This window comes from Poecilia reticulata, linkage group LG3, assembly GCF_000633615.1.
Source record: "Poecilia reticulata strain Guanapo linkage group LG3, Guppy_female_1.0+MT, whole genome shotgun sequence".
NCBI lineage: Eukaryota > Metazoa > Chordata > Actinopteri > Cyprinodontiformes > Poeciliidae > Poecilia > Poecilia reticulata.
Window position 1 is genome coordinate 28108887 of NC_024333.1, and position 25350 is coordinate 28134236.

Sequence of the window (25350 nt, forward strand, 5' to 3'; positions counted from 1 at the left end):
CATTTCAGCGCTTCGAGGTCTTTTGATCTTTGATTTCACATCACAATCTCTCCTCATCATGCCCTCCACCCCCCATTTTCCTTTTACTCCCTCATCCTTTCATCATCCCATGGCTGTACCACTGAATTGGCCGATAACTCTCAGAAGAGATGGGCGATGAACTGAGACAGCGCAGAGGGCCGGGAGATGGAGGGGGAGGAGGAACCAGATAGAGGAAAAGAGGATTAGGAAAGCCGGTGGAAACCGCAGATGATTTGTTTAAGAAATCAGAAGCAACGTAAGACGGGGAAAACAGTTAACAACAGCAGGACAGAGCAAGAATGAACTCAAATTAATTTATTAAGGAACTCGTCAGACAAATAACGGGTTCTCTTAGGTTGCGTTGTTCATTCATTTAGTTTGTTTCGGTTTGTTCAGATACTTAACAGGCAGGAAGCAGCATTAGCACTGATCATGAAATGCAGGAAAACATGTCTGCAGTTTCCACTTTTGATATCAAAACTGGTTTGGATTTTTACGGTGGTGTTGATGAATGAAAAGATTCTAATTAATAAGGTTAGCATGTTTTTTTTTTACACTGCACTCATTTTGTATTTGATACTTTGACAGGTTGTCATGGCCACATTTTTTAGGGTTTTCTGTTGATATTCTGAAAACCATTWAAAAAATCTATTGGGGATCCAGCGATACAAAAAATTTGAGCCGATATTGATATAAGATATTAATGTTGCAGCTATGGCCGATAACCGATATTAGTATTAATTAGTATTAATATTTGAAAAGATTTACATCAGCCGACACCGATGTTGGTGGCGATATATTGTGCATCCCTAAAAACTACGATTTCATATGTAAAATTGGAAGCAGTGTAAAATGTAGATAAAATGTTAAAACATTTTTGAGTTGATAGAAATGAATGTGGAACTGGTTTTACTTTTATTTTTAGCTTTTATTTTTAGGAGGCTTTTTTGTTTCTCTGTTGTATCCTGCTCCCATCATACTACCTGTTGATATCAACTCTACAAATTCACACAGTTACTAGATGATCTACTCTCTTTTTACGACAGTATTTGTCAATCTAACTCAATTGAAATTTGATGGACTTTGATGGATAAAAATGATGCCAAGTCGAGACATTTGACATCTTCTGTAATACAACTCAGATTAATTTTGCTTAAACACAGAAATGACAGTAAACAGAGAGTGTTACTGGTGTTACATTTGTCATTATTAGTCATTCAAACGTGCTTCTTAAATCTGTCATCTTGTTGAATCACTTCGCTCTCCACATCTACCCTCGTCCTTTCTGGACTTATCTCCTCCTTCATTTCGACTCTTTTCCTCCATTTTCCTCTCTCTGCAGGTCACCAGTTACAGGAAATCTATAAATCAACATCACAGAAAWATGCAGAGTAAATTACATTGACATTCAGGGGGAAAAACATGGAGTATAAGTGATCTCCCTCCGGATCTTGTACAGGTGGTATTTGTCTCCTACATTAGGCCTAAACTCTTCCAACACATTACAGGATCAGGAGTTTTTCTGAACTGTGATACAGCATGAGAAGTAGTAATTTACCTGCCTGTTTATTAGTTTAAAGTGAGGCAACACCAGCAGGGCTGCTGTTGTGATGGATTTGTGTTGCATGCAGGCTGTCAGAGAGTTTGATGGCAACATTAGATAGAGACAATCAGCTGCAAAGCTTTGTTTTCCACAGCTGGATGAGAGCTGCAGCCCTRCTACGCTGCGTCTGAAGGGCTATTTGTCTGGCCGCTGTGAGCCGAAGGTATTGACCAACCCGCCCTGCAGGACGGACCCAGTCATGTTTCCATCATGTTGTTGGGAGCTACTGKTGGAAACTGCCCCCCAGTCAGCCACCTGCCGGGGCTCTGCCCTCAGACCTGCTTGTTTTTGTTCATTATTTGTTTTTTTTTCTTTCTTTCTCTTTCCACTTTCATTTTTTCTGACTTTTTCGTCCTCTTGTTTTGTTCTCCCTCATCTCTCACTCTAATGACGCTCTCTCCAGCTGCCTCAGGTGACCTATGGAGTCAGGAAATAATAAAGAAAATGGCTTTCCTGAAAGCACTCCTTTGGTTTGTAGAAGCATGGCAGCATACGTAGTAAGACACTGTCATAACAGGCTGGTTGTTGGTCATTTAAACATGCATAAGATGAAAAAAAAAAAAACATTTTGTACTTGTTTAATGACTAAAACATTTGACACAATCATTCTGCCCAAATAGCGTGGCACATAAACGTCATCAGGTTGGATTACTCAGCTTAGTCCAGCTGGAAACGCGTCTTAAATCACCAAATGATTGTCACCAATTATGAAACAAGTAACTTTACATTTAGTAAAATTACTTACATCACCAAAGCAAGATAACAGGGTGATGAGATTTTTCCTGATATGGAAAGTGAGTAACAATGTAATGTTTTCTTTTCCATTTCATTATCACACATTTTCTGCTAGTTTTTAGAAAATTAGTGATGCTAACATTTCTTGTGTCGAATTTTGCAGAATCTTCTTTGAGTTATGTGTGATCTTCGTAATATGAAAAAATATATTCAAGTTACTTATATCTGTCAGATTACCGATAGTTCTCCCAAAGAAACATTGTCCTAGTTTATATTTTCATATTTTACCATTCAATTCATCTAACAGTCTTAGATGAACCACTGTCGGAATCAGCAGGTTAGGCTTTTTGAAAGACTGATAATCTGCGATCAGTCAGAAAACTGCAATTGGTGCAACCCTATTAATTATGCTAATATATTGAGAGCTTAGCATAGCATAGCATGGTATGGATGTTTTCTTCATCTGCTTGTTATCTGTTTTCATCAGCTCCTCTCCTTCCTTTCCTGTTCTCATCTTTTTGGTTGTTTTCTGTTTGCCCTTCTCTCTTCTCTGCCTCTGGGGCTCTTGGTTTGTTCCTGAGACAAAAATATCAACCAAGGAGTTTCACTAATTAACCACCTCCAGTGTGTGTGTTTTGGGCTGACACAATTCTCTATTTTTTCCCAGGGTGACAATCAGAAAGAGTTTAGATTTATTTATTTTTTGTTGCATGAGTTCTAMGCTGATTAATAAATAAGCTAAAATAAATAAGTGAATAATTGAATATATGCATAATAAGAGAGAGAACACACATAGTGAATGAGTAATGAACCGCTACTTAGGCACTTATTTGTGAGCCACATTGTTGTATGATTTAGTTGACAAYGTTTAGCTGTCAGTTTTTAACCTTCTCTCGTTTAATTGTGAAAAAGTCGGCAAAGATATCGACATAAAACGGCAATTAGAAATGTGCAGGTGGAAACAATTACAGCATTATTTGTAGCATGTGGAGAAAGATCTGTATCAGTTCTGCAGTAATTTGTAATTTCAATTATTATTCAAAATGATGCAAAACTTAAACTTGTTTTCTTCACTTGTGGGATCTTGGACTTGATGCAAATCTCATTGGTTTTATTCACCCATTAATGGGCATCAATACTCGGCACATTATCTGCACACAGCAAGCAGCTGTTTGCTGTGTGCAGATATATTGATGTTCTTATCGGAGTGCACAGCCTCTCTGCCTCCTGTGCTTTTGTTGTGCAGCTCTGCATACACCAGCATGCAGCAGGATGTCTCTATCAGAGCTTTACTCCACCGGGGGAAAAAGCGAAACTTCATAAATTCAATCCGAGTCCAGTTTGTCYTGTTTTATTGGAGATAGGCTGGCGTTAGAAGTTATTTTCATCATGGGTGTTGCTTTCAGTGTTCACTGTTTATTTTCCTAGTTGGCTACTTTCCTCAGATCATTTTTACTCTATTAGGTCTTTAATCACACTCATTTGGTTGTTAAATGAAACTGAGAACACTGCAGTAGATTTTTACCCTAAAATTGTGAAGCAAGACAAGTCGCTTCAAAAATAAATGGGATATATGAAACATTTTGTTAAGTCTATCTGAAGATTTAACCCTCTAAGGTCCATATGTTCGTCTTTTTTACTTGCTGCGATGTAGCAGCAAGACTCCGCCTCCCCCAGTCTCACTTTTAACTTGTGCTTTGAGTGTGATGTGAATTTTATTTTTCGTTTGAATTTAAAAAATAATAAAATTCATGATCTGGGTATTGGCTGCACAGTGGCGCAGTTGGTAGAGCTGTTGTCTTGCAGCAAGAAGGTTCTGGGTTCGATTCCCGGCCTGGGGTCTTTCTGCATGGAGTTTGYATGTTCTCCCTGTGCATGCRTGGGTTTTCTCCGGGTACTCCGGTTTCCTCCCACAGTCCAAAAACATGACTGTTAGATTACTTGGCCTCTCCAAATTGCCCCTAGGTATGAGTGTGTGTGTGCATAGTTGTGTGTCCTGTGTGTCTCTGTGTTGCCCTACGACAGACTGGCGTCCTGTCCAGGGTGTACCCCGCCTCTCGCCCGAAACGTTAGCTGGAGATGGGCACCACCAACCCTCCCGACCCCATTAAGGGACAAGGGTGCAAGAAAATGGATGGATGGATGGATGGATGGATGGATGGATCTGGGTATTTATCATTATGATTGGGCCTGGAAATTTTATTTATAAGACAAAATAAAATATCTGGATTTATTTAATCCATCAGAACCAGAACCTTGAGGTTCTCCATTGCTGAGTGTCGCTGCAACAGCAGACAGATAACCGCAGCTGCTGTGCTTCCGACCGTAATATGGAGAGTCTCCCCATTGGACTAGAACCGAACCGAATCACACATTAACCTGTTATAGAGAGCAACTTGCCACTGGAAACTGTCGTAAGATGCCCTTGTGGAGCTCGGGTAACTGTTGCGCTGTTYGTGGCTGTACACTAATAATCAGACCACATTTAATTTGTGGCTGGAGCAAGTTCAAGATAACTGAGCAACTGAGTCAGTGAAGTAGCYGCATATGCTAGTGCGGGTAGCTACGCTAGTGCGACTTGAAGACATGCGGCCATTTCTTCAAGTTGTCATCCCTCCCTGCATTAGCTGTAGGTTGCGGTAAAACAATATTGTCACATTTAAGCTTTGATCGTTGGTGTTCCCACATATTTATAGCCTACAAGCTCTGACGAAAGCCAGTTAGCGTTAGGGTAACATGTAAACAAATGTGAGTTCTGGCTTGTGGTGGAAGTTGCACCTATAATTCAAGTTGGGGCATAGGAATAAGGTGGACACCGTGCCCCTGTGTGCCAGTAAAATGGTCCCCACAAGGCATCAAATATAGAATACACACCCACACGCAACAAGCTTCTAGTGGCTTTGATGAACCAGCGATGTCACTCATGCTTTATAACATCACTGATGACTAATCCATCTCCCTTCAATCCCAATTCATTTGCTGTACATGTCAAATTCTCTACATGTCAGAAGAACACTTGATTTCACATACCAACAATTTTGACTTTTCACAACACGGATWAAAAAAAATGTGTGAAGATAGGAGTGACGCACCTGTGACTGAAGAGTTTGATGGCATTTCACATAAAAAAACTTGATAAGATGGACAGGACACTGCAGAAGGAAAATCAACTACTTATACAGACTGTTGAATATCTCCGATGTAAAATCGAGGACTTCAAGCCTCGCGCAAGTGCTTGCAGGCCTGGTTGCCTGCAAGCGCAWTATGATATACTGGAAGCTCAAAACAAAACACTCCGTGCGCAGCTGGTGTCGGTTTGTGCAGAGTTCGATGAGAGAGAGCGCAAATATAAGGATGGAAGAGAGGAAACACAATCTTTAGAACACGTCCAAAAATTTCTTAGAGAAGAAGTCCAGGAGCTTCGGACAGACCTGAAAAAGGCACAGGAGACGATGGATGAGCAGTCTGGAGAGCTGGACGATCTYTGGAAAGAACTGGACCATCTGCGTAACCAACAGCGGAGAGATCATCAAAGAATCAAGAACCTGTGCAGGTAGAACACAGAGTTGATAAATGAAAATGTTCTGCTTAGAGAAAGGCTGGGTGATTCAGAATGGAAGAACCAGGAGAAGCAGGAGAACCAGGAACCACAATCAGTTTTGAGAAAAGTCAGTACGTGGGCAGGTACCCTTCTAAACACAATGTACCAGACTGGAACACTCAGGTGCCGTCATGAATCTTCTAATTCCACTGGTTGGTGCCTTGTTCTAAATGCTGGTTCTTGAATTCCTGGTGGTTCTTGAGTTACTGGTTGTTCTGGTTTAAGTGCTGGTGGTTCTTGAATTGCTGGTTGTTCTTGAATTGCTGGTGGTTCTGGAATTGCCTGATGGTCATTAACTATGTTGCATACTTTGATTTTATCCAACTGAACATTTTGTAGGAGAAAATGGTCAAAATTGTTTTTTTTGCTGCTATCTTTATTTTATGAGGGCTTTTAACTTCACCATGACTTTCATCATAATAGCTTTTCCTCCCTCTGCTGTTTGTCCATTTCTTTGTTTGTTGTTGCATGTGCACAATTCTGTGCACTGCAGGAGATGAATGAGCATAATTTCCATTCATTCTGCTACCACTTTATCACCACAGTTTGCACACACACATATTGCTTATACGTTCACATATGGCCTCAGGGCTCCTCTTCATCACTAAAAGGAACAAACAGGGTTTTAAATCAGAAGCGAGATTACCTTACACCTCTCTACGTGTTGCTAAATCCACATAGGCACGCTACTGGTTTATATTTATACATAGTGTAACCTTTCTGTTCATCTCAGGTCCAGTAAGTCGACTTCAGGACAGACACACTCAGATTCACTGTATTTATTCAAACAAAAGAGGAAATCAAGTTGGTGGTTATCATCAGTCCGGCAGCTTTTGTCCCCATACATTAAATAAAACATAATTACCCTAAAACTACATAGCAATAGCTCCCAATGCAGCAGTCAACAGTTATAAAATTAAACGTAACTAAAATGGACAACATTAATAATAATAATAATAATAATAATAATAATAATAATGGTTAAAAAGGTATATAAAACATAGCAAGCGTACTCATGAAACACTGTATATTATTAAATCTGTCTAAAATGTATGTTAAAATATAATACTTGGGAAAACACAGAGCTGATCCTAAGTTACAAACAGCAACAGAAAAAGGGGGGAGGAGCCGCCAGTTACTGGTTGCTACGGTAACCACCTACTGCCAAGAGCAACGTAAATGAACTCAAAACACCGGTACGGAACAGTACGGAACGGTATGGAACGGTTCCAGCCCTGTTGTGTTTGCATATACACTCAGGGCGCCATCGAAGCTGTACTGGACGTCATTAATTTTTAAACTAAACATTGTGGTTCACAACCTTCACCAGTTTGGGGTTCGAGTTGGTTGTTTGCCAACTGCCAATATAATAAAGAAGAAGAACATTTACTACTACGACGACAACAACTCAACAATGGATGACATGGATTTAATTTTGCTGCTCATCAACCTCATACAATTAATTAAATTCCGTCAACAAGCTACCCTCATAAGACAAAATGCTGAACGACTTCTACGTATTGCCAGGAGAAATACGGAAGAAAAATACCGTAGACTGTTCCAGACTATCTGGCAGTACGAGGCTGAAGATGCCAGTGCAAGACGAAATAGGACTGTAAGTAAATGGATACTAATGTTATTAATTTTTTCTTACTTGATACTTTCATTGCTACAGTTACTTTTATCAGTTAGATGTCATAAAAAAAAAGAAAAACTGGATTGAATTATTTTATTAATTATGTATTTATATGTATTATGTATATCAGTGATTCTTGAGAATAGGGACAAAATGGGTTTTAATTTTCTCTTTTTTTTGTTATTCCTCAACCTTATGTATGCAAATATAACAACTAATGTTTTGGAAATGTAAAGATGCTAAGGTGCAGGCTCCCAGTTGCAAAATTTTTTTTTATTACATTTTTAATCGACCTGACCTAGAACGTTGTCATCACCATCTGATAAAAATAAATATAAAATGATTTTTAATGACCCTAATAGTGATATTTTACTATATTTTACAGACAAATGCTTCTCAAGAAACAAAATAAATATTATTTAAAACAAAAAACAACAAAAGTCCATCTGACGGAGTTGACACTGCATGACGGAGTTGACCCAGAACTGAAGGTGGTGACAAACTAGTGAGTAAAATGAAAAACTTGAWACATGTGAAGTAATGCAATTTATGTAAAATACATTAAAATGAATTAATTGCACATTTAAGTGAGATTTGACAACAATTTCACTGAAAGAGTCAGAAAATCTCTGATGGAGTTGACATCTGACGGAGTTGACAAAAAGCCAAGCTACCTCAATTTATATGATGTTATTCTGAAGGAGGCCATGTTGTAGCTCATCAGGTCCATGAAACCTTCCATCAAAGTTTTGTAAATTGTCAGTTATGGTGTTGACACATCATGGTTGTGACAAACAACTTGGGAATAAAAAGAAGAAAAAACTAAATAACATAAGTTAACCAGAGCTAACTAGCCCTCTTAGCAAAGGAAGAGAAAGGAAGTGGTCATGGGGTCCTCAGAAGTTCTGGTGCCCCCCAATAATGCCTGATTTTTTAACATTCTTTTCATTTCTGACGGTGTTGACAAAAACTAGGGACAAATTTCAATGGAATTGGAAAATATATAAAAATGATTTTTAATTCAAGTTATTTATACTTTTATAATTATTTATATGACTACTTATACGTAATTGTCATAATATATAATTTTAGTATTTCTTTAATTGTTTTTAAACTATTATGTATTGAGTTCTGCTCCTGGACGAGGGCTTTTACAGGCATCATCTACCGACTACAATGTTTAAAATAAAAAAATATTCAGCAAACACCTGGAAAATATACATTGTTGTGCTCACATGACCCAGGTTAGTTTAGTCAGATATTTGAAAAAATTATATTTTGTGTATATTTTATTCAAATTTTGTGCTTTATCCATAGGACCTGTTTTCTTTGTTTCACATTTTTTTTAGATCAGTTTTCGCTGCCTCCGGGGACCGACGGTTTGGGCCATTAACCGAAGCTCACACTGGTGGGACGTTTTAGTTCCAGGTTTCACCGATTCACAGTGGCTACAGAACTTTCGGATGTCGGAGGACACAATAAATTATCTGTGTGTACGATTATGCCACGTTTTGGAGCGAACAGATACTACCTTTCAAAAATGTGTGCCATTGAAAAAAAGACTCGCAATTGCTTTATGGAAGCTAGCTACAGGCTCGGAATACCGGAGCATCGGACACCTTTTCGGAGTGAGTCTTACAACAGTGTGCAGGTGTGTCCAGGAGTTCTGTGCTGCAATGCAAACTGTATTAGTGCCTGAGCTGATTAAAATCCCCAGTGCAGAGAGATTTGAAGAGATGGCAGCATATTTTGAGAACTGCTGGGGTCTCCCACATTGTGTTGGTGCGATAGATGGTTCCCACATACCTATAATAGCTCCAACCACATACCACAGTGACTTTTTCAATCAAAAAGGATGGCATTCTTTGATTCTGCAGGGTGTGGTGGATGGATGGGGTTTGTTCTGGAATATTTGTGTAGGGATGCCAGGGAGTCTACATGATGCAAGAGTATTGAGACTGTCATCACTCTGGGAACTGGCCACACATGGAAATCTTTTTCCACTACATACTAAAGAAATTGGAACAGTCAAAGTTGGATATTATATCATTGGAGACTCAGCATATTCTTTACAAGACTGGCTTATGAAGCCATTTCCTGACACTGTACAACTGACAGCAGAAATTCAACAGCAAACTGAGTCGAGTTCGGGTGGGGGTTGAGCATGCTTTTGGTAGATTAAAGGGAAGATGGCCCTGTTTATTGCAAAAAAATGAATGTGACATGGAGCTCGCCAAAGTTATGGTGACAACTTGTTGTGCATTGCACAACCTATGTGAAAACCACAGTGAGATCTATGATAATACATGGGATGTATCTGCAGCTGAATATAACCCTGCAGAGGCAGTGCCACGTTGTTCAGATGGGAGAACATCTGTACGAGATGCTCTTGTGCAGCTACTGCAAGATAATGAGTTGGTTTTCTAGAGGAAGACATGACTGGAGCTCTAAGGTTTATTTTGTTCACAGGTAAATTTCAAGTGATGTTAAACAGCAGGCCTTTGTCTGTCTGAATGTCCTGAAAGTATACTGTTTTTTATTTTTACATGTATGTCAGGTTTGTACATGTGGAATTTTTGTCCATCACTTCTTTGTAAAATAAATCAAGCTCAGCTAGATCCGTTTTGTCTTTAGCTATTAATTTTACAGTCTTGTCACAGGTTCTCAATTTAATTTATTTCGGGACATTGACTGGGCAATTCTGAGCATGCGCTTACTTGTATATTTATGATTGTAGTCTTGCTGGAAGGGAAATCTCCAGCTTCCTCGTTCCAGCTAACAAAAATATGTTTTTTCACATGCTCTAAAATGTTATATTTTACTGTTGTTTGATCTGTGCTCATTTTCTTTGACACCAACATGGCTTGTTTGCACTTACTTTTCATTTCTTTATTTCTTATCAATGTCTTGATGAGAAATTATTACCGTTGTTGTTGTTATTATTATTATTATTATTATTATTATTATTATTATTATTATTATTATTATTATTATTGTTATTATCCTGCCACCAGGACCGAAATACTACAAATACTAGTATTAAAATGATTGTATTATATGCAAAAAAAGAATTTGTCACATCTATGGCTGATACCATTGTTTATTGTTCCGCATTGTTTTAATATTCATCTTTAGAATTTGCAGGCTACTTTGCACTGACCATTATTTTATCATTAATATTACTATCACTATTGTAGATGTTTTGATTTTTATGCTTGTTTCTGTATTTATCATCAAAAATAATTTCCCAGGGAACAAAAAAGTCATGGGAATAGAAATTATTTTCACAGGCGTCTACGAAAAATGCAATGAACATTCAAGTTAAAATCTGTAGGCCTAACAGCAGCCAGAGTGGAAAAAATATTCTTATTTTGTGTCATTTTCTAGTTGTTAAATATTCCACAAAATGACCAGATAAAAGATGTTCAACATGCCAGTTTAAACTGTGAACTATTTGCAAACGACTGAGCTCTGCAACATTAAAACATGGATAGAACTGTAACTACATTAATCATAACTCTTCTTCTCTTCGGATCAGCTCTGTGCTGCCTTCAGGAGAATGGGACATCAGAGTATCATCCATAAAATTTCACCCTCATGGCATTTATTGTGCAAACCAGAGCTTTCAGTGGGAAAACAAAAGTTCCTTTTAATGCAATACAAATATGAGACAGAAACATGGATTATATCTTTATATAGACCTGTCTATTGATTTATTAATAGTTTTACTGGACAGAAATTACAAAGAACAAATCTGGTTCTTAATCAAATCCTAATGAGTAAATTGAATGTGTCMTGGAGTCATCAGCCTCATTACAATAACACTGACATGAAAAATAATATTGAATAAATAAATATATCAAATCTAATTAAAAACATAAATAAGTGATAAGTTATTTACTGTTAGATATATTTATTCTCAGTACTAGATGTGGTCTCAACAAATCCATAGCACTTCAACAATATTATTTTACATTTTATTTGGAAATAGTGTCTGTTTATTCTTGCCAYACAGTCCTCTGTATTAATTATTGCTAGAAATGTCTTGCCATACGAGTTTATTCCTCTGTATCTACTTTASTTTCTTAGTCTATTCTTGCATTTTGTTCTTCATTAATTTCCATTTAGTTTCATTTGATTAGTATTATCCTCTCTTGGTTTATTGCTATGTCCWCTTTAGTTTCTTTCCTGTTGCTACATTTATTTTATCRTTTAATYGACGATTAAACRTCATGTGTTTCACATCATGTGTTGATTTTTCACCGTTCAGCGTCGGATTCTCTGTTTTTATGCCATAATTCACATCTAGTTTTTATGTCCCGCTTCTCCTTTTTCAGAATTTTGCACAATGTGCGTGTAACCCAGTGTTAAAAACACAAGTAAAATGAATAGATGTTGATTTAATATCTCATTCCACAACGAGATTGAAAAGTATTTAAGTTTTTAAAAAAGAATGTTTGTAAATATGTTTTTAAATATTGATAATTAAAAAAAAGTGCTAAAAATATTTTAAACCTGTGAAATATCCCTTTAATGATTGCTTTTAGTGACATTTTAAACAACCAATAACTGGCACCGTCTGATTTCACATCAGCCAATCAGGTTGATTGCCCCGCCCTTTTAACTGCAGGGCTGTGCTGAGATTTAGCTCAGATTGCGTCTAACTCCCGTGAGAGCTGAGAGCTGACGGTTGTTCCGTGAATCCCCCGTAAGATTCTGTTAAATTCGACAAAGAATCCTGGAAATTGGTAATACAATGTTAAATTAGTATCTCAGAATTCAGAATTCAAAATAGTGAATCTGTTTTTTTTTAAAATTAGATCTCCAAAAGCTTCTAACAGCTGACGTCCGGAAAAATCCCTGGTAGTTATATAGCATTGAAGCATCGGTGAGTAATCGCACGCGCTCAGCCGTTGGCCCAGTAAATTCACTAAAAATTGGCTAAAACACCTAATAACTGTTCAAATTTAATAAAAAATAAAATTGTATTATAAATTTTATATCATTATTATTGTGTATGTTGTATTTTTTCCATGTAAATTTACTTCTTTTTCTATTAGTACGTTTTAATATTTCAACGTTGTTAATGTGATGGTGCTGTGATGTGTTCTTATTACTTAGGAACTTTCTGTTCTCTGTAGGTCAGAGCTAATGCGGGTTTCTAATCCACATTTTGAATGTTAGATTGTGTTATAAATGTACTTTGGCACTTTTAGTTTGAAATTTGAATTGTTACTTAAGCTTTATTGATATTAGCGTCCTGAATTTTAAGATACTTTACTTTGACCTTCTTCCAGGTCAAGTTTTTTTTTCTATGGTGCACTTTTGAAACATTGTTCCAGAGACATCAAGATCAACCTTACACTACAAGAACTTGAGTGGCGAGCCCCAGCCCAGAGGACCAAGTGAACTGGTAGACAGTGACCTGACTGGTCACCAGCCGTGAAACATAAACAAATATTTCACAGACATATTGAAAAGACTAAACAAACTTTGAAAGAACATTTGACAGACACATAAAAGACTGGGTTATTTTTTTAATTTAATTTATTTTTTAAAGCGCGCAATTTTTGTTTATTTGTACAATGTGGATCCACAAATGTTGTTTATATTAAATTCTACTTTTTTTAAAATTAAATTCTATTTTTTTATATACATTGTGTGCTCTCCTCTGTTGTTCACACCTAGGCTCCCCCGAATTTAGAATCTCCTGATCAGGCCCAACTTACTTATACTTTTGTAGTGTTGGTATTGCCATAGAGGGTGTACAAATGTCTTGGGTAACCGAATTTCCACAAAAAAAATAATAATAAATAAATAAAAAAAGCTACAGCCTTACAACCTGCTTTGCAAGCATAAAATAAGACATTACTTATAAGCTTTTATAGCTAATTGGCTCAAAGTTAAACGGTGACACTGTACATAAATCTCACCATGAATCATGCTTTCCAATAAAAAGGATGCCGAATCGAGGGCACTTTCCCTGCCGTTACTTGACGGCCGACATCCATAGATGGTTTCCATTTTATCGTACCACCGCAAGTCTTTCCGACCTCTTCCACTCCGACCATTGTTGTCCTTATTTGCCCGGTAATCAAACTTCAATTCCTTCAACTTATCTCTATACACTGGTTGGAAGTTCTGATGTAACCGGCCGAAGCCATTTCCTCTGAGATGCGGTAGAAAACGTTTTCATTCCTCGTTGACCCATCTAAATCATTTTGTACTCGTTGATCAGCGAGTAAGCTTAGGAAAAAATTTACCTCATCGGTATATTGAGACGAATCCATTGCTAATTAAAACTAATAAAAATATTGAAAAGAGCGCTATTTACAAAATACAGTTTAGTGAGAGCCAACTGTCAACGGAAAATCAACGTCTGACTCCATAACAACCAGCGGCCAACCAGCTGCTGATTCTAAGCAGAACCGCTTGGCCGGCCGGATTGGAACCACAGCTCTTGCGGGGCCGGGTGGAACCGGTCGCAAGTTCTAATGCAAACACGGTCGGGCCTACTATGAAATCGTTCCTTGCAGTGCGAAAACGCCTTAAATGTCTGAAATAACATGTTGACTAAATAAAATACATTTAAAAAATAGACACATTTTGACAAACATCACATCGATTAATATTGTTAAAATAAAACCCTGTTACACTGTATATTTATTTACAAATATAACATATATGGTTAGCACCCACACAAGTATGCTGAGTTATTATGAAATCACAGTGAATGAAAGAGTGAATGAAAGAATTATCAGTGTTCAAATACCTTCTAGGATTTGTTCAATTATTGAAAGAAATAACTCACTTAAACCAGACCTAGAAAGTTTTTAAGTGGTTTTCAGCATTTACCGGTATTTTTAAATGAATAGACGAAGGAAAATGAGAATTCTGTTGTAGATTTAATTCAAAATCAAACTTAAAGAAAAACAAAAAAAAGTCTAAGGGATAAAAATAAACCCAAACCAGACACATGAAGAGACCATGAGGAAACCAGGGAGAAGAGATGATGAGCAGTGGCCTGGTGATTTGACTAATTAGGTACGTGATTATATATTCATCTGCTAATAAAAAAAAGTTTAATGTGGCTAAAAGTTAGTTGGTGTAAAGTGGAGTGTTAACAAAGATTAAGTTAAGGACACGCACTAATATAAAAAATAGAAAAAAGCCATGATGCCACAATGTGAAAAACAAAAGGACTAACGTAACTAAAATGTCCTTTGTAAAAGAATCTGAAACTTGTGATTTTATTGACAAAAAATGTTACAAGAAACTCATAAGGAACACTCTGTTATGGACAAAAGGACTCTTTGTCTTTTCTCTGTTTTATCTGCTCACATGCACACGGCTACAGGCTGACATAACCACAACATTTAAGACTGACGACAGTCACACATAAACAAAAACTGATTAAGACCGGTGCCTAACTGGTTCAAGAACTTACTAAACTCTATTTATCTGAGTTTCCACCAAGTCTTTAAGTGCTACTTTAAAGACAAGAAATGTTAAAAGAAGTTCATAAGGAACACTCTGTTATGGACAAAAGGACTCTGTTTTATCTGCTCACATGGACACGACTGCACGTTCACACAGGGCCGTGCAGAGACCTTTGTTTCAATAACAAGAATTCTTCTAACGTGTTAGTATTTCCAATCCAATAATCAGATTAAAGTTATGTATCCAGGTCACTGTGGGTGACTATATTTGTCATTTTTATTTAGTAAAAACATCTATTGTAACTTCCCTCTTTTTCTTTGAGGAGTTACATCACAAACATAAACAATGGAGAGGAAAGAGAGATGCACATTTTCTAGATGATGGATGAATTTTAAACTGAACACTCACTTTATCATTATGTGTGCATCAAACCTTTAAAATGCACATTTTAAGTGAACATTTGTGTCTTATGTAGCCAAAGTGAAGTTATAGCAACAATGCATGTTGGGACTTAACTACTCTGCTGGGCAGGGCATACCTAAAACAGGACGATGGCCCATGAGGATCATACATCAGGCTTTGTGTTTTCAGAATAAAAGATATAATAGACAGCTTTGTCATTACAGGTCACTGTAGAAAAAAAAGAACAAACATAAAATAAGATAAAGAAAAATCATACTATAAAAGGAAAAAAATGCAATTTTGTCAATAACTTCAATACTTCAATGGTTTTTGGTGTCCTTGGACGATTGTCTCCCTTTATTGCATAATGCTTTATGGATAATTAGAATACCTCAGGCAGTATCTTTTCATTTATACAGCAGAGGAAATTGAAAGAAATGTTTCAGGCATTCATTAAACAGAAGTAGTGACTGACATTAAAAATATTCACCAGCATTGATTTGACTGCTGCTGTTTTCACCCACTGCTAAATAAGGGAGCTTTAAGTAAAACTTATGGATGCAGTAAATGTGCGAAGGAAGAGACTTTAAGAAGCGCTGGCCTTCTCACTCAGAGGGGAATCACTATTCTGCTGTGAAACACACTTTGATTCACGCTACGGTAGAGCAGCCAAGCAGTAAAAAACAATTTCCCTCAAAGAGAGCCTTAGTGAAAACAGTGATCCACTCATTTTGTCATTATTAACCGAGTTCCTCTGTGCCTCTGCTAGTCTGAGCGTTTCTGTCAGCCATGTGCCATCAAGGTGGACGCTTTTGTTTCATAGAACTGGAAAAAGTTTGAGTAGATTTACCCTTCTAGTTTGGTTTGTATGGTTTATCAAACATTTACACCCATCATGCTAACGGTTTTACATTTGCATGTCAGATAAACTCTGGATTGACATTCTGCAATCCTTTACTGTTTCTGTATGAAGCCAGTTGCCCTGGCTTCATACAGTACCTGGTTTTTGCTCTCTTCTTGTTTCTTTGTGTGTTGTTTTGTTGTTTCTGTGCCAAGAATCAGTCGTTGGATAGAAGGAGTGGGACGAGACGGCGTGCAAACAAACAGAAACCAGACTGAACTCTGAGGTCATGTCTGTATGGAGGCAGCAGTGACAGTGGATGTGCCGCCGCTGTGGGCTACGCTCAGCTTAGATTTACATAAGGATGCAACTGGGTTTTCAGTAGGTTTGTTTATAACAAACAATACAGTTACGGATTTGTGCTCGTGCATATTTTCTAAAGTGTTATCTGCTTGTGTTGATCCATCACATAGCTTCAATAAAATGCTAAATATTTTTTTGTTGATTTAGGTGCATGGATATTTCTACACGACTGCTGTTAGTGTGAATGCAGGGTACTTTTAATCTTTATAATGAGATGCTAAATTTAACATTTGCTGGACTCGACAGCTCAGTTGGGAATGTATTATTTTACTAAATATGCCCTGACGGGCAATGAGGAACAAATGGCCAGCAGCTTAAACATGGACAGAGAAGATTTTACTGTTCAGAAAACTGGACAGGATTTTACAACACATGCACAGCAGTCCTTATTAAGTCACTGCACTGAAGAAACCTAAAATCCATTCAGAAGGGGGAGTTTTTATTCCTCAAAATGAGTGTTTACATTACAAAGCTCACCACTTTTCAATTATTCATAATATATTTTGCAGTAATGTACAGCGTATCACAGCCAGCATATGAAAGCCATGTACGGCACATTTCATCCATCTGTCTGCACGTTTGTGCTCGAATTGGTGGAGTAGCTTTGTAGTCGATCAGCTGAAAATGTGCYGAGTTGACTCAAACACACATTTCTTTTCTTATTTTTCTAGGATGTGGAATCAGAATTGAAATAAGGGTATAGGAAGCGAGGTCTTTCTCAAGTTTCATTACAAATAGCCTGGGGGTATGTGCATCAGAGAAACTCAGCAAATAAAAGCCTCTAGTTATGTGTGCAATGTGTATACACCTGTTCTACACAAAAAAGCACATTATTGCTCTTTTATACATATTTCAAAGCTGCTGCTGCCAGCAACGTTTTTAGTGCTTTGTGCTCACTGCGCTTATAAGGCTCACAGGGGCAAAATGGCCAAAAAAGTACTAACTTTCGGTTTTACTGCTGGTTGCTGGGAGACAGAAATCTTTTTTTTTTTTTTTTTTTTTTCAAGCTGCAACTTGTGTGTAACAAATATGTCTGACGTTAACATTACTGAGGGAGGGTGACCAGCAGCTGCAAAAAAAACAAAATCTTACCAAGTATTTTTGGTCTCATTTCTAGAGCAAACGTTTTATAAAGTCCAGTAGAAACAAGACAAAACTAACTTACGAGTAGCTTTTCTAGTCCACTGACAGATTATTTTACTTGTAGAAAAAATATTTTTCCAATGCTATAAGTGAAATAATCTGCCAGTGGATCTAGTTTTTTTTTTTTTTAAGGAATTATTGATTAAAACAAGTTCTTATATTGTACTGATACATGTTTGATCTTATTCTCCACAGTTACTTGTAAGTTAGTTTTGTTTTATTTAACATATACTAAGATGAAAAAAACTTTCCTCTGCCTACATTTACCAGAATACTGTGTGGCTCTGAATCAGAGTTCAGTGCAATTATCAACATTTTATCGGATGTGTTGCCTTTAGCTGTTGATCATATATTCGTTGAGATATATATTATTTATTTATTTCCCAGCCCTAATTTAACAACAAAAAGAAAGTCATCCAGAATGGTATTTATGAGGTAGCTCAAAGGCAAAACCACTGCTGAGCAGAAAGGACACAAAGGTCCATCTTACATTTACCAGAAGACATTTTTATGATTCCTCAAACCTTTAGAAACACAGCATATGGTCAGATTGTGTCTCCGAGGAGAGATTTCACATTTCTTTAGTGCATGATGTTTCAAATGTTTCCTTAAATCTGTAAGGAGTCATTACTAAAAGCCTTTTCATCGCTGTTAGATTGAGTTATCTCTATTAAGTTTCCCTTATTGTCTTAAAACAGCCTCATTAAGCTCAAATCAGAGAGCATATTAACAACTAAATATCCATAACGTGCATAAAGATGTTTATATTCCCTTCTGCTATTTAAAGACATGCATGTAAGTTTAATTTGCACTGTTAAGTTGGTTTTATAAGTGTATGCTTTATCTCTGTTGACTGAAAACTGTTCAGGATGCACTTCGCCTCTCTCCCTTTGACTGCAGGAATGGTCTGTAGCCTCCTAACAGGATTAAGTGGAAACAGAAAATGGATGGACTTAATCGGTTTTAAAGGTTTAGAGCTTCAGAGAAACAATTCATGCATGAGTAAACATGTGCTTATGAAAGCTTAAAACCATACTGTGGCTAAATTTAAACACAAAGGTAAAGGGTGTTTGTGGGATGCATGTGGCCTTCTCAGACTAGAACAGAAAGAGTAGATAGTGGTTACACATGGCAACATATTGAAATTTAAAGTGTTTTTCCTTCTGATTGGACACACTAAGGTGCTGTAACAGACCATTGTGCATTTAAACTTCCATCCATCCATCCATCCATTTTCTTTACACCTTTGTCCCTCAGTGGGGTCGGGAGGGTTGCTCTTGTCTATCTCCAGCTAACGAGAGGCGGGGGTCACCCTGGACAGGTCGCCAGTCTGTCGCAGGGCAACACAGAGACAGACAACCATGCACACACACACTCACACCTAGGGGCAATTTGGAGAGGCCAATTAACCTGACAGTCATGTTTTTGGACTGTGGGAGGAAACCGGAGTACCTGGAGAAAACCCACGCATGCACAGGGAGAACATGCAAACTCCATGCAGAAAGACCGGGGCTGGGAATCAAACCCAGAACCTTCTTGCTGCAAGGCAACAGCTCTACCAACTGTGCCACTGTGCAGCCCACGTTTAAACTTGATAAAATTTTAATTATTTTAGAGAACTGATGGTGCGCTGTCCAGCTGAATACAACCACTGTAGAGCACTGATTAAGTGCTGTGGTGAAGGATTAATTTTTTTTTCTAACTCCCCAAAGTTAGATAAATTTTTCTGATCACTAATCAGTGCCTAATAATAATGTTTAAAACAAATCAAGAACTGTTCTTGATTATAATAGTTTCTATGTTTTAAACAGAGGAAAATTGAGTTTTTAATAAAATTGAAACAGAATTCAGATCTCCTGTGTTTTATATTTGACATGTCTTTTTTTAAAAGAACAGTTAAGATTGGCTTATGTATTCTTTAAGCAACAAAACGGAGTTATCTTCTCCTGACTTTTATCACTACATAAGTTGTGGAACGTTGCACTTGGCAGTTGGTGGTTACCGTGGCAACCAGTGACAGTTAGCTCCTCCCTTTTTCCTGTTGCTGCTGGAGGAATGCTAGCCACCAACACGATTTCCTGTCTGATTAGAATAAATACAATGAACCTGTTGTGAAAGTCAACCTACTGGACCTGAGGCGGACAGGTCTAGTAGCTTAAAAAAAAAAAACCCTCAAAGATCACTTGAGGGAGAAATTAAAGTGATTAAAGTTACCGCTGTGCATTATTAAGATCAATATCTTTGAGAATATGATATAATACATATGTTCATTTTTGTTAGTTCTCGAATCAAATCAAATCAAATCAAATTTTATTTGTATAGCACATTTCAGCAGCAAGGCATTTCAAAGTGCTTTACATAATTAAAATAAAAACAGAAATAATCAGTGAGAAAGAGAGAGATTAAAAAAAATAAAAATAAAAAAAACATTACATCATTAAAACGTCGAAAAGAAAGAAGAAGAAATTAAAAACATTAAAGACATAAAAACATGGAAGACATCAAAACCCGCACTCTAACCCTAATTTAGCCATAAGCAACTCTAAACAGGTGGGTTTTAAGTTGTCTTCAGTTGGCGTATAAATAAAAAAACAAGCAAACCACCTCCTTAAACTTGATCCACACTTTAACGGGTGGCATCCATGCAGGCAAACTCAGTGAGAATATGATGTTTAGCCTTGTGTTTTTTATGTTTTTATGCCTGTCTATGGAGAGATGAAAGTACTGTGATTAGGTCATGAATACTTTATCAAAGAACACACACACACACACACACACGCTCAGACACGCTGCCTTTGATTTGGTATGATGGTCTTTGTAGTTTTCCTAGAGTGACAGTAATTGAACCAATTCCAGCTACCTTAAAGTTAAACCTTCCAGTCAGAAGTTTTATTTTTTATTTTTTAACTGGCTAGACAGGACAAAGCAAACCAACCCAACACATCATCAATATTGGATGACAAATGCTACTTTGGTTATCGCTGTCCTCGAATCCCATCCACTGCTTTGAACCCCGCAGGCAATTTTTATGGGTAAAAAATGGCTTCAAATTGTTTTCTAGGTATTTTTTTACACCTTGCACTGCAATCCTGAATCTGATTGGTTTCTAATATGAGCTGTTTGTGCAGCCATTTTAGTTTCTTTATTACTATCGAGGAAGAAGTTAAACATATAATTCGGAGTCTGTAGCTTTTAATGTTTCATAAAAGATTTGACGCGTTTTGCCAAAAATGTAATTAAAAGTAATTTCTTCGAAAGTAGATTCYTGCATTTATTCAAGCTACATGGCAAAAGTTTTGAAAGGATTTTTTGAGATTTTAACAGTGATGTAGACTTTAGAGAGATGCTGTATGCTGCTAGACATTCTGTGGAGTCTATAAATGACATTTTTAGTTTGTTTTTTCCCTTTTTGCCTTCACAGGATTTGACATGTTTGATCTTATTCTCCACATCACTCGCCTGCTCTCCACACTCCACTCCGGTTCGCCTGCCTTTGTTCCTGTCGCTCACGTTTTTAATGTCTCCAACTTTCATCCACAGCTAATCACCACGAATATTGTTTATGACAGGCTGAGAGATAACTTAGCGAACAAATGAATGGGTGCCGAGACCGACGCCGTCGAGAGCTTTTTTGAAGAAAACCGTTAATGCGGTGAGAGGATTGCATTGGCGTCTTTTATTCAGATGCAGTAATGGAAAATTCTCCTCTGTAACTTTGTTATTGTTGGGTTGTCATCCTTGCTAAGGACCCACTTTTACTTTCTGCAGAGGTTTTCTGATTTAATTATGTAGAGTTTAATTCAGTTGAGACGGATAGACTTCAGACTCTTTCCTCTTTGCTCTCACCAACTCTGCACCAGATTCACCTCATGTGAACTCCTTCACATCTGCACAAGTCTCTCATTATTAACAGGCAGGTTATAAATAAACAGGTAAACTGTTGGTGGCTCTTAGTGCTTGAAGGAAATGGCCGTCACCATGGTTACTGATGGGCGATGTGTTCGCCCATCTGTGCAGCGACATTAAGTATTGTTTGACCTCTTCAATTCAGAGGATAGTTTGATGAATGCGTCAGTAAAATGGGCCATGGCATGATTTCACTAAAGCAAACCAGGTTCAGTTGTTTTGTGTAAAGGAAAAGAAATTCAGCAAAAATGATTTTATATTTAGCTTTTTACTGCTATGGCTGTTTTTATAAATGGACAGTTTTCTGTTGTCCTTTAAGCATCTGTAGAGAAATGTGAAATTTATATCCAATAAACATAAAAAGGTTCAATGAGTTTTTTTGACTTGATTTTACGTCAGGTGCACAAGAGATTTATTATAGGTTGAAGAACCTTCATCACTAAAGTGATGAACTCCAGTCGTAAATGTGTGGAAAATGTTCGGGATGATCTTGAACACACCTCAGCATTTGCTATGGACACAATGTGAATAATTTTACAGTTTTATCAGGAAACAAAATGGTAAAAATTCAAATAAAAAAATAAAAACAACTTGGTTTAAAATCTCAAAAGCTGCATAATTTTTAAGTATAGCTGTATAATTTACATATTGCTGTATGTGCAGCAGTCAGCACATAAAACAGTTTCACTGTGGAGAGATTTGCTGCTTAGGTCAAGTTAATGTTTGACCCTCTTTGAATGCAGCATAACAAGACTAAAGAGATATATTTAAGAAGTTAACTTTCTAGTAAGAAGCAGACTTGATGTGATGGAGAAAATTTGGGGGAGATAATATTAAGTCAGTCRTTTTTTTAAGACTGTTGTTTGCTGAGCAAATGTCACCAAATAACAGAAATTATCTGTAAAGGTCCAACAACGACTCCAGTGTTGATAACTATTAGGACTGCAGCTAAGGATTATTTTAGTAATTTAGTAATCTAATAAACTTTTATGTAAATAACTGTCTAAATTAAAACTAACAGAAAATAACTCTATTATTACATTACATAAAGTTGTGTTTAATAGATTTTCACTTCTACAAATCAAAACTAACTTTTTGATGCGACCACTCAGCCTGTTTAATTCTGTAGTTTCTTTGTTAAAGTGTGGAAACACTTCTTGTTCTTCTATTGACTTTATTTCTAGCTTAGATTTCGCCATTTAGGACTTTTTTCCAGTCCTAAATGGGGGTTTACTGTTGGTTTTTATGCTAATAATCCCAGCAGTCTTAAATTATTTTGTTTTCTCCATGCAGACTGATAATTTGATTGTTCTAAAAGAGAGCTGCATGTTTTCCATCACCCGAGGATGTGTCTTTTAACGTTGTTGTTTAAGGAGGAAGTAGATCCTCTTTAGTCCAGTTTGAGTTGGGTAAGTTTAATTTGTTGCAGTCTTTTCCAGTTGGAGCCTCTTTGGTTATTCCTTGAGGCCTGGCAGTAAATGTAATTGATGTTTTAAGCTTCAGCAGTTCAAAACTTTAAATGAAACCTTTTTTTTTTTTTTTTGGTTAATCCTGATTGCTGTACTGTAACACATTATTTGATCTATCTCCTTGCATTGTCTTCCCTTCTTTTTTCGACACATATGATGAATATCTGAGTGAAAAACTGCATAGCAGTGAAGTGTGTGTGGAAAGTGAAAGATTCAGTCAAACTTTGAAGAAGTTGAGTGAAAACTTCTTGGCTCCCCTGGGGTCTGAGCGAACTTATGTTTGCTACAGCTGCAGATTTACATCAACTCATCGAATGACTTTTGGTTTTGATGTGAAAATGAGCCAGAGTGGAAAACATTTGTCGGTAGCTCACTGTAAATCCTAATCCTCCCACTGAATGTCTGCATTTTTCTCTTTATCTGTCAGCCTGAATGTTGAGTGAATACTAATGTAGCCAAAGTTTCAATGTTAAACCTGCTGAAAGACAGAAAAGCATGAAAATAAACGACAGTGGGTTTATATTTTCACTTATTTATTTTAAACTTTCTCTTTGTAACTTAATTTTATGTGTTAGGTTCTGCTGACTGTAAGAGTAAACTAGAAGTTTAATGTTATTTAATGTTTGAGATTGTACAGCCCATATAAACAACTGGATCTGCGTAGAAACAGACCAGGGTTGTAATAGTTTTGAGTTTTTGATTATAGTTTAGTTTCATATTGTGCTTTTTTTGTCTAATTCAGTTTTAATTCATTTTTAGAGTCTGTTTGCTAGTTTTTATTAGTTAAATCTTGTTTAGCTGTAGTTCAGTTTTTACCAGAGTAGTTTTAGTTTTGTCATACTTTGGGTCACTTTTATGTGCCGAACTCAGGTCAAAGTATTGTGATTGTGTATACATGGATTGCTAACAGCTCAGCAGAAGAAACCATTTTCAAAAAATGTATTCAATTATTGGTGAACAACCAGCTGACTCTGGTGTTTTATCCCAACTTTTTCTGTCACCATTTTGTGGACTAGCATAAACGCCACCAGCAGAAATATGGAGTACTGTAATTTCCCACGCAAACTGCTTGTGTGGGAAAGAAGAAAAAAAATCAATTTCACATTAGCTCAAAAGGCTTATAAATAAATTCATAAACATCAAAGTAAAGGATATTACTTCTATAATTTCAGTATATTTTAGTTTTTATAAAAGCAAAGTGTAATTCAAGGTACTTATAGCTTTTCACCATTTATATCAGTTAACAAAAAATGTTTTCTCAATATCTATTTCTTTATTTCATTAGCTTTAGTTAACTGTAATAATCTTGCAACACTGTGATGTATAAACTGTAAGCAATTCGCGCCTATGTGAAGTATGGCAGTGGCAGTATCATGTCAGGGGCTTTTTTTTAGCTGTGGCAGTGGCGCTGATAAAAAAAATTGATAGGTTGGAAGATGGATGGAGCTCCATCCTGAATCATCAGCAGGACAACTGATTCTTTGCACGAGACGTCACGCTTTTCAGAACTCCGCCCGCTCCGCCATGATGGACGTCAAAGCAACCAATGCGCTCCAGTAAACCCTGTCAAAAAACAGACATCTGGATCCTAATATCGAATTTATTTAGTTGATTTCGCTGTAAAAATGGTTATAGGGCGCTGAGTGGTCGGCTACACAAACAGATAAGGATAGAACTTGACATTTTATTGCGTAACTTTTAACGAGTAAAAATATGGCGGTGACTGATAGCAGCAGTTAATCATAATGACTGTCAGCCCTCGGTGTAACCGCGGATTTGCAGCGGACACTTTTTACAAGGTAAGAAGATTAACGTTCATATACTTCGTTGATATACTTCATAAGTATGAGTCGAAAGATATGAAGCATTGCATTATGGAGAAGGTACGCGTCTAACCATTGGTAACCATGGAGACGATGCGACACCGTCATGTAGCCTAACGTATGGGAAAAAACTGGTTAGCATCTCGTCTTTTGTACGTTTTTAAGTATACTCTGGTGTAAGGTGAAACGCTGTTTATGACACAGTAATATAAATCATGTGGTGTGAATTCAGAAAAAGTCGGTAATTTCATCAACACGTCAAAGGAAAAAGGTATGAGTCGGTTTCTAGGCTAGCTTTTTGCAACTTTTGTAAATATCGCCAGGTGTGTTACGTTCACAGACAAATTAGCAAGACTCGAACAGGTAG

At 37.0% G+C, this 25350-nt stretch overlaps 2 protein-coding genes and 1 long non-coding RNA gene across 4 annotated transcripts in view; 2 read left to right on the forward strand and 1 right to left on the reverse strand.

Annotated features, from left to right (window-relative positions):
* smyd3 (SET and MYND domain containing 3) overlaps nt 1-25350 on the forward strand; it is an 88086-nt gene that overhangs the window by 38688 nt on the left and 24048 nt on the right. The gene's annotated exons all lie outside the window — the stretch shown is intronic.
* On the reverse strand, nt 1120-13938 carry LOC103462776 (uncharacterized). The gene is made up of 3 exons (XR_533395.2): nt 13530-13938; nt 5791-5904; nt 1120-1382 (listed from the first exon to the last, which is right to left on the reverse strand). It is a non-coding gene; the product is annotated as an uncharacterized LOC103462776 (long non-coding RNA).
* On the forward strand, nt 6313-10761 carry LOC103462775 (putative nuclease HARBI1). The gene is made up of 2 exons (XM_008405770.2): nt 6313-7575; nt 8946-10761. The coding sequence occupies exons 1-2, from the start codon at nt 7375-7377 to the stop codon at nt 9756-9758; spliced, it is 1014 nt and encodes a 337-aa protein (XP_008403992.1). The 5' UTR covers nt 6313-7374; the 3' UTR covers nt 9759-10761.

Coding starts and splice junctions, on each gene's coding strand:
- LOC103462775 (XM_008405770.2), top strand. CDS start 7,375: ATGGATGACATGGATTTAATTTTGCTGCTCATCAACCTCATACAATTA. Junction 7,576..8,945: donor GTGCAAGACGAAATAGGACT/GTAAGTAAATGG, acceptor CATTTTTTTTAG/ATCAGTTTTCGCTGCCTCCG.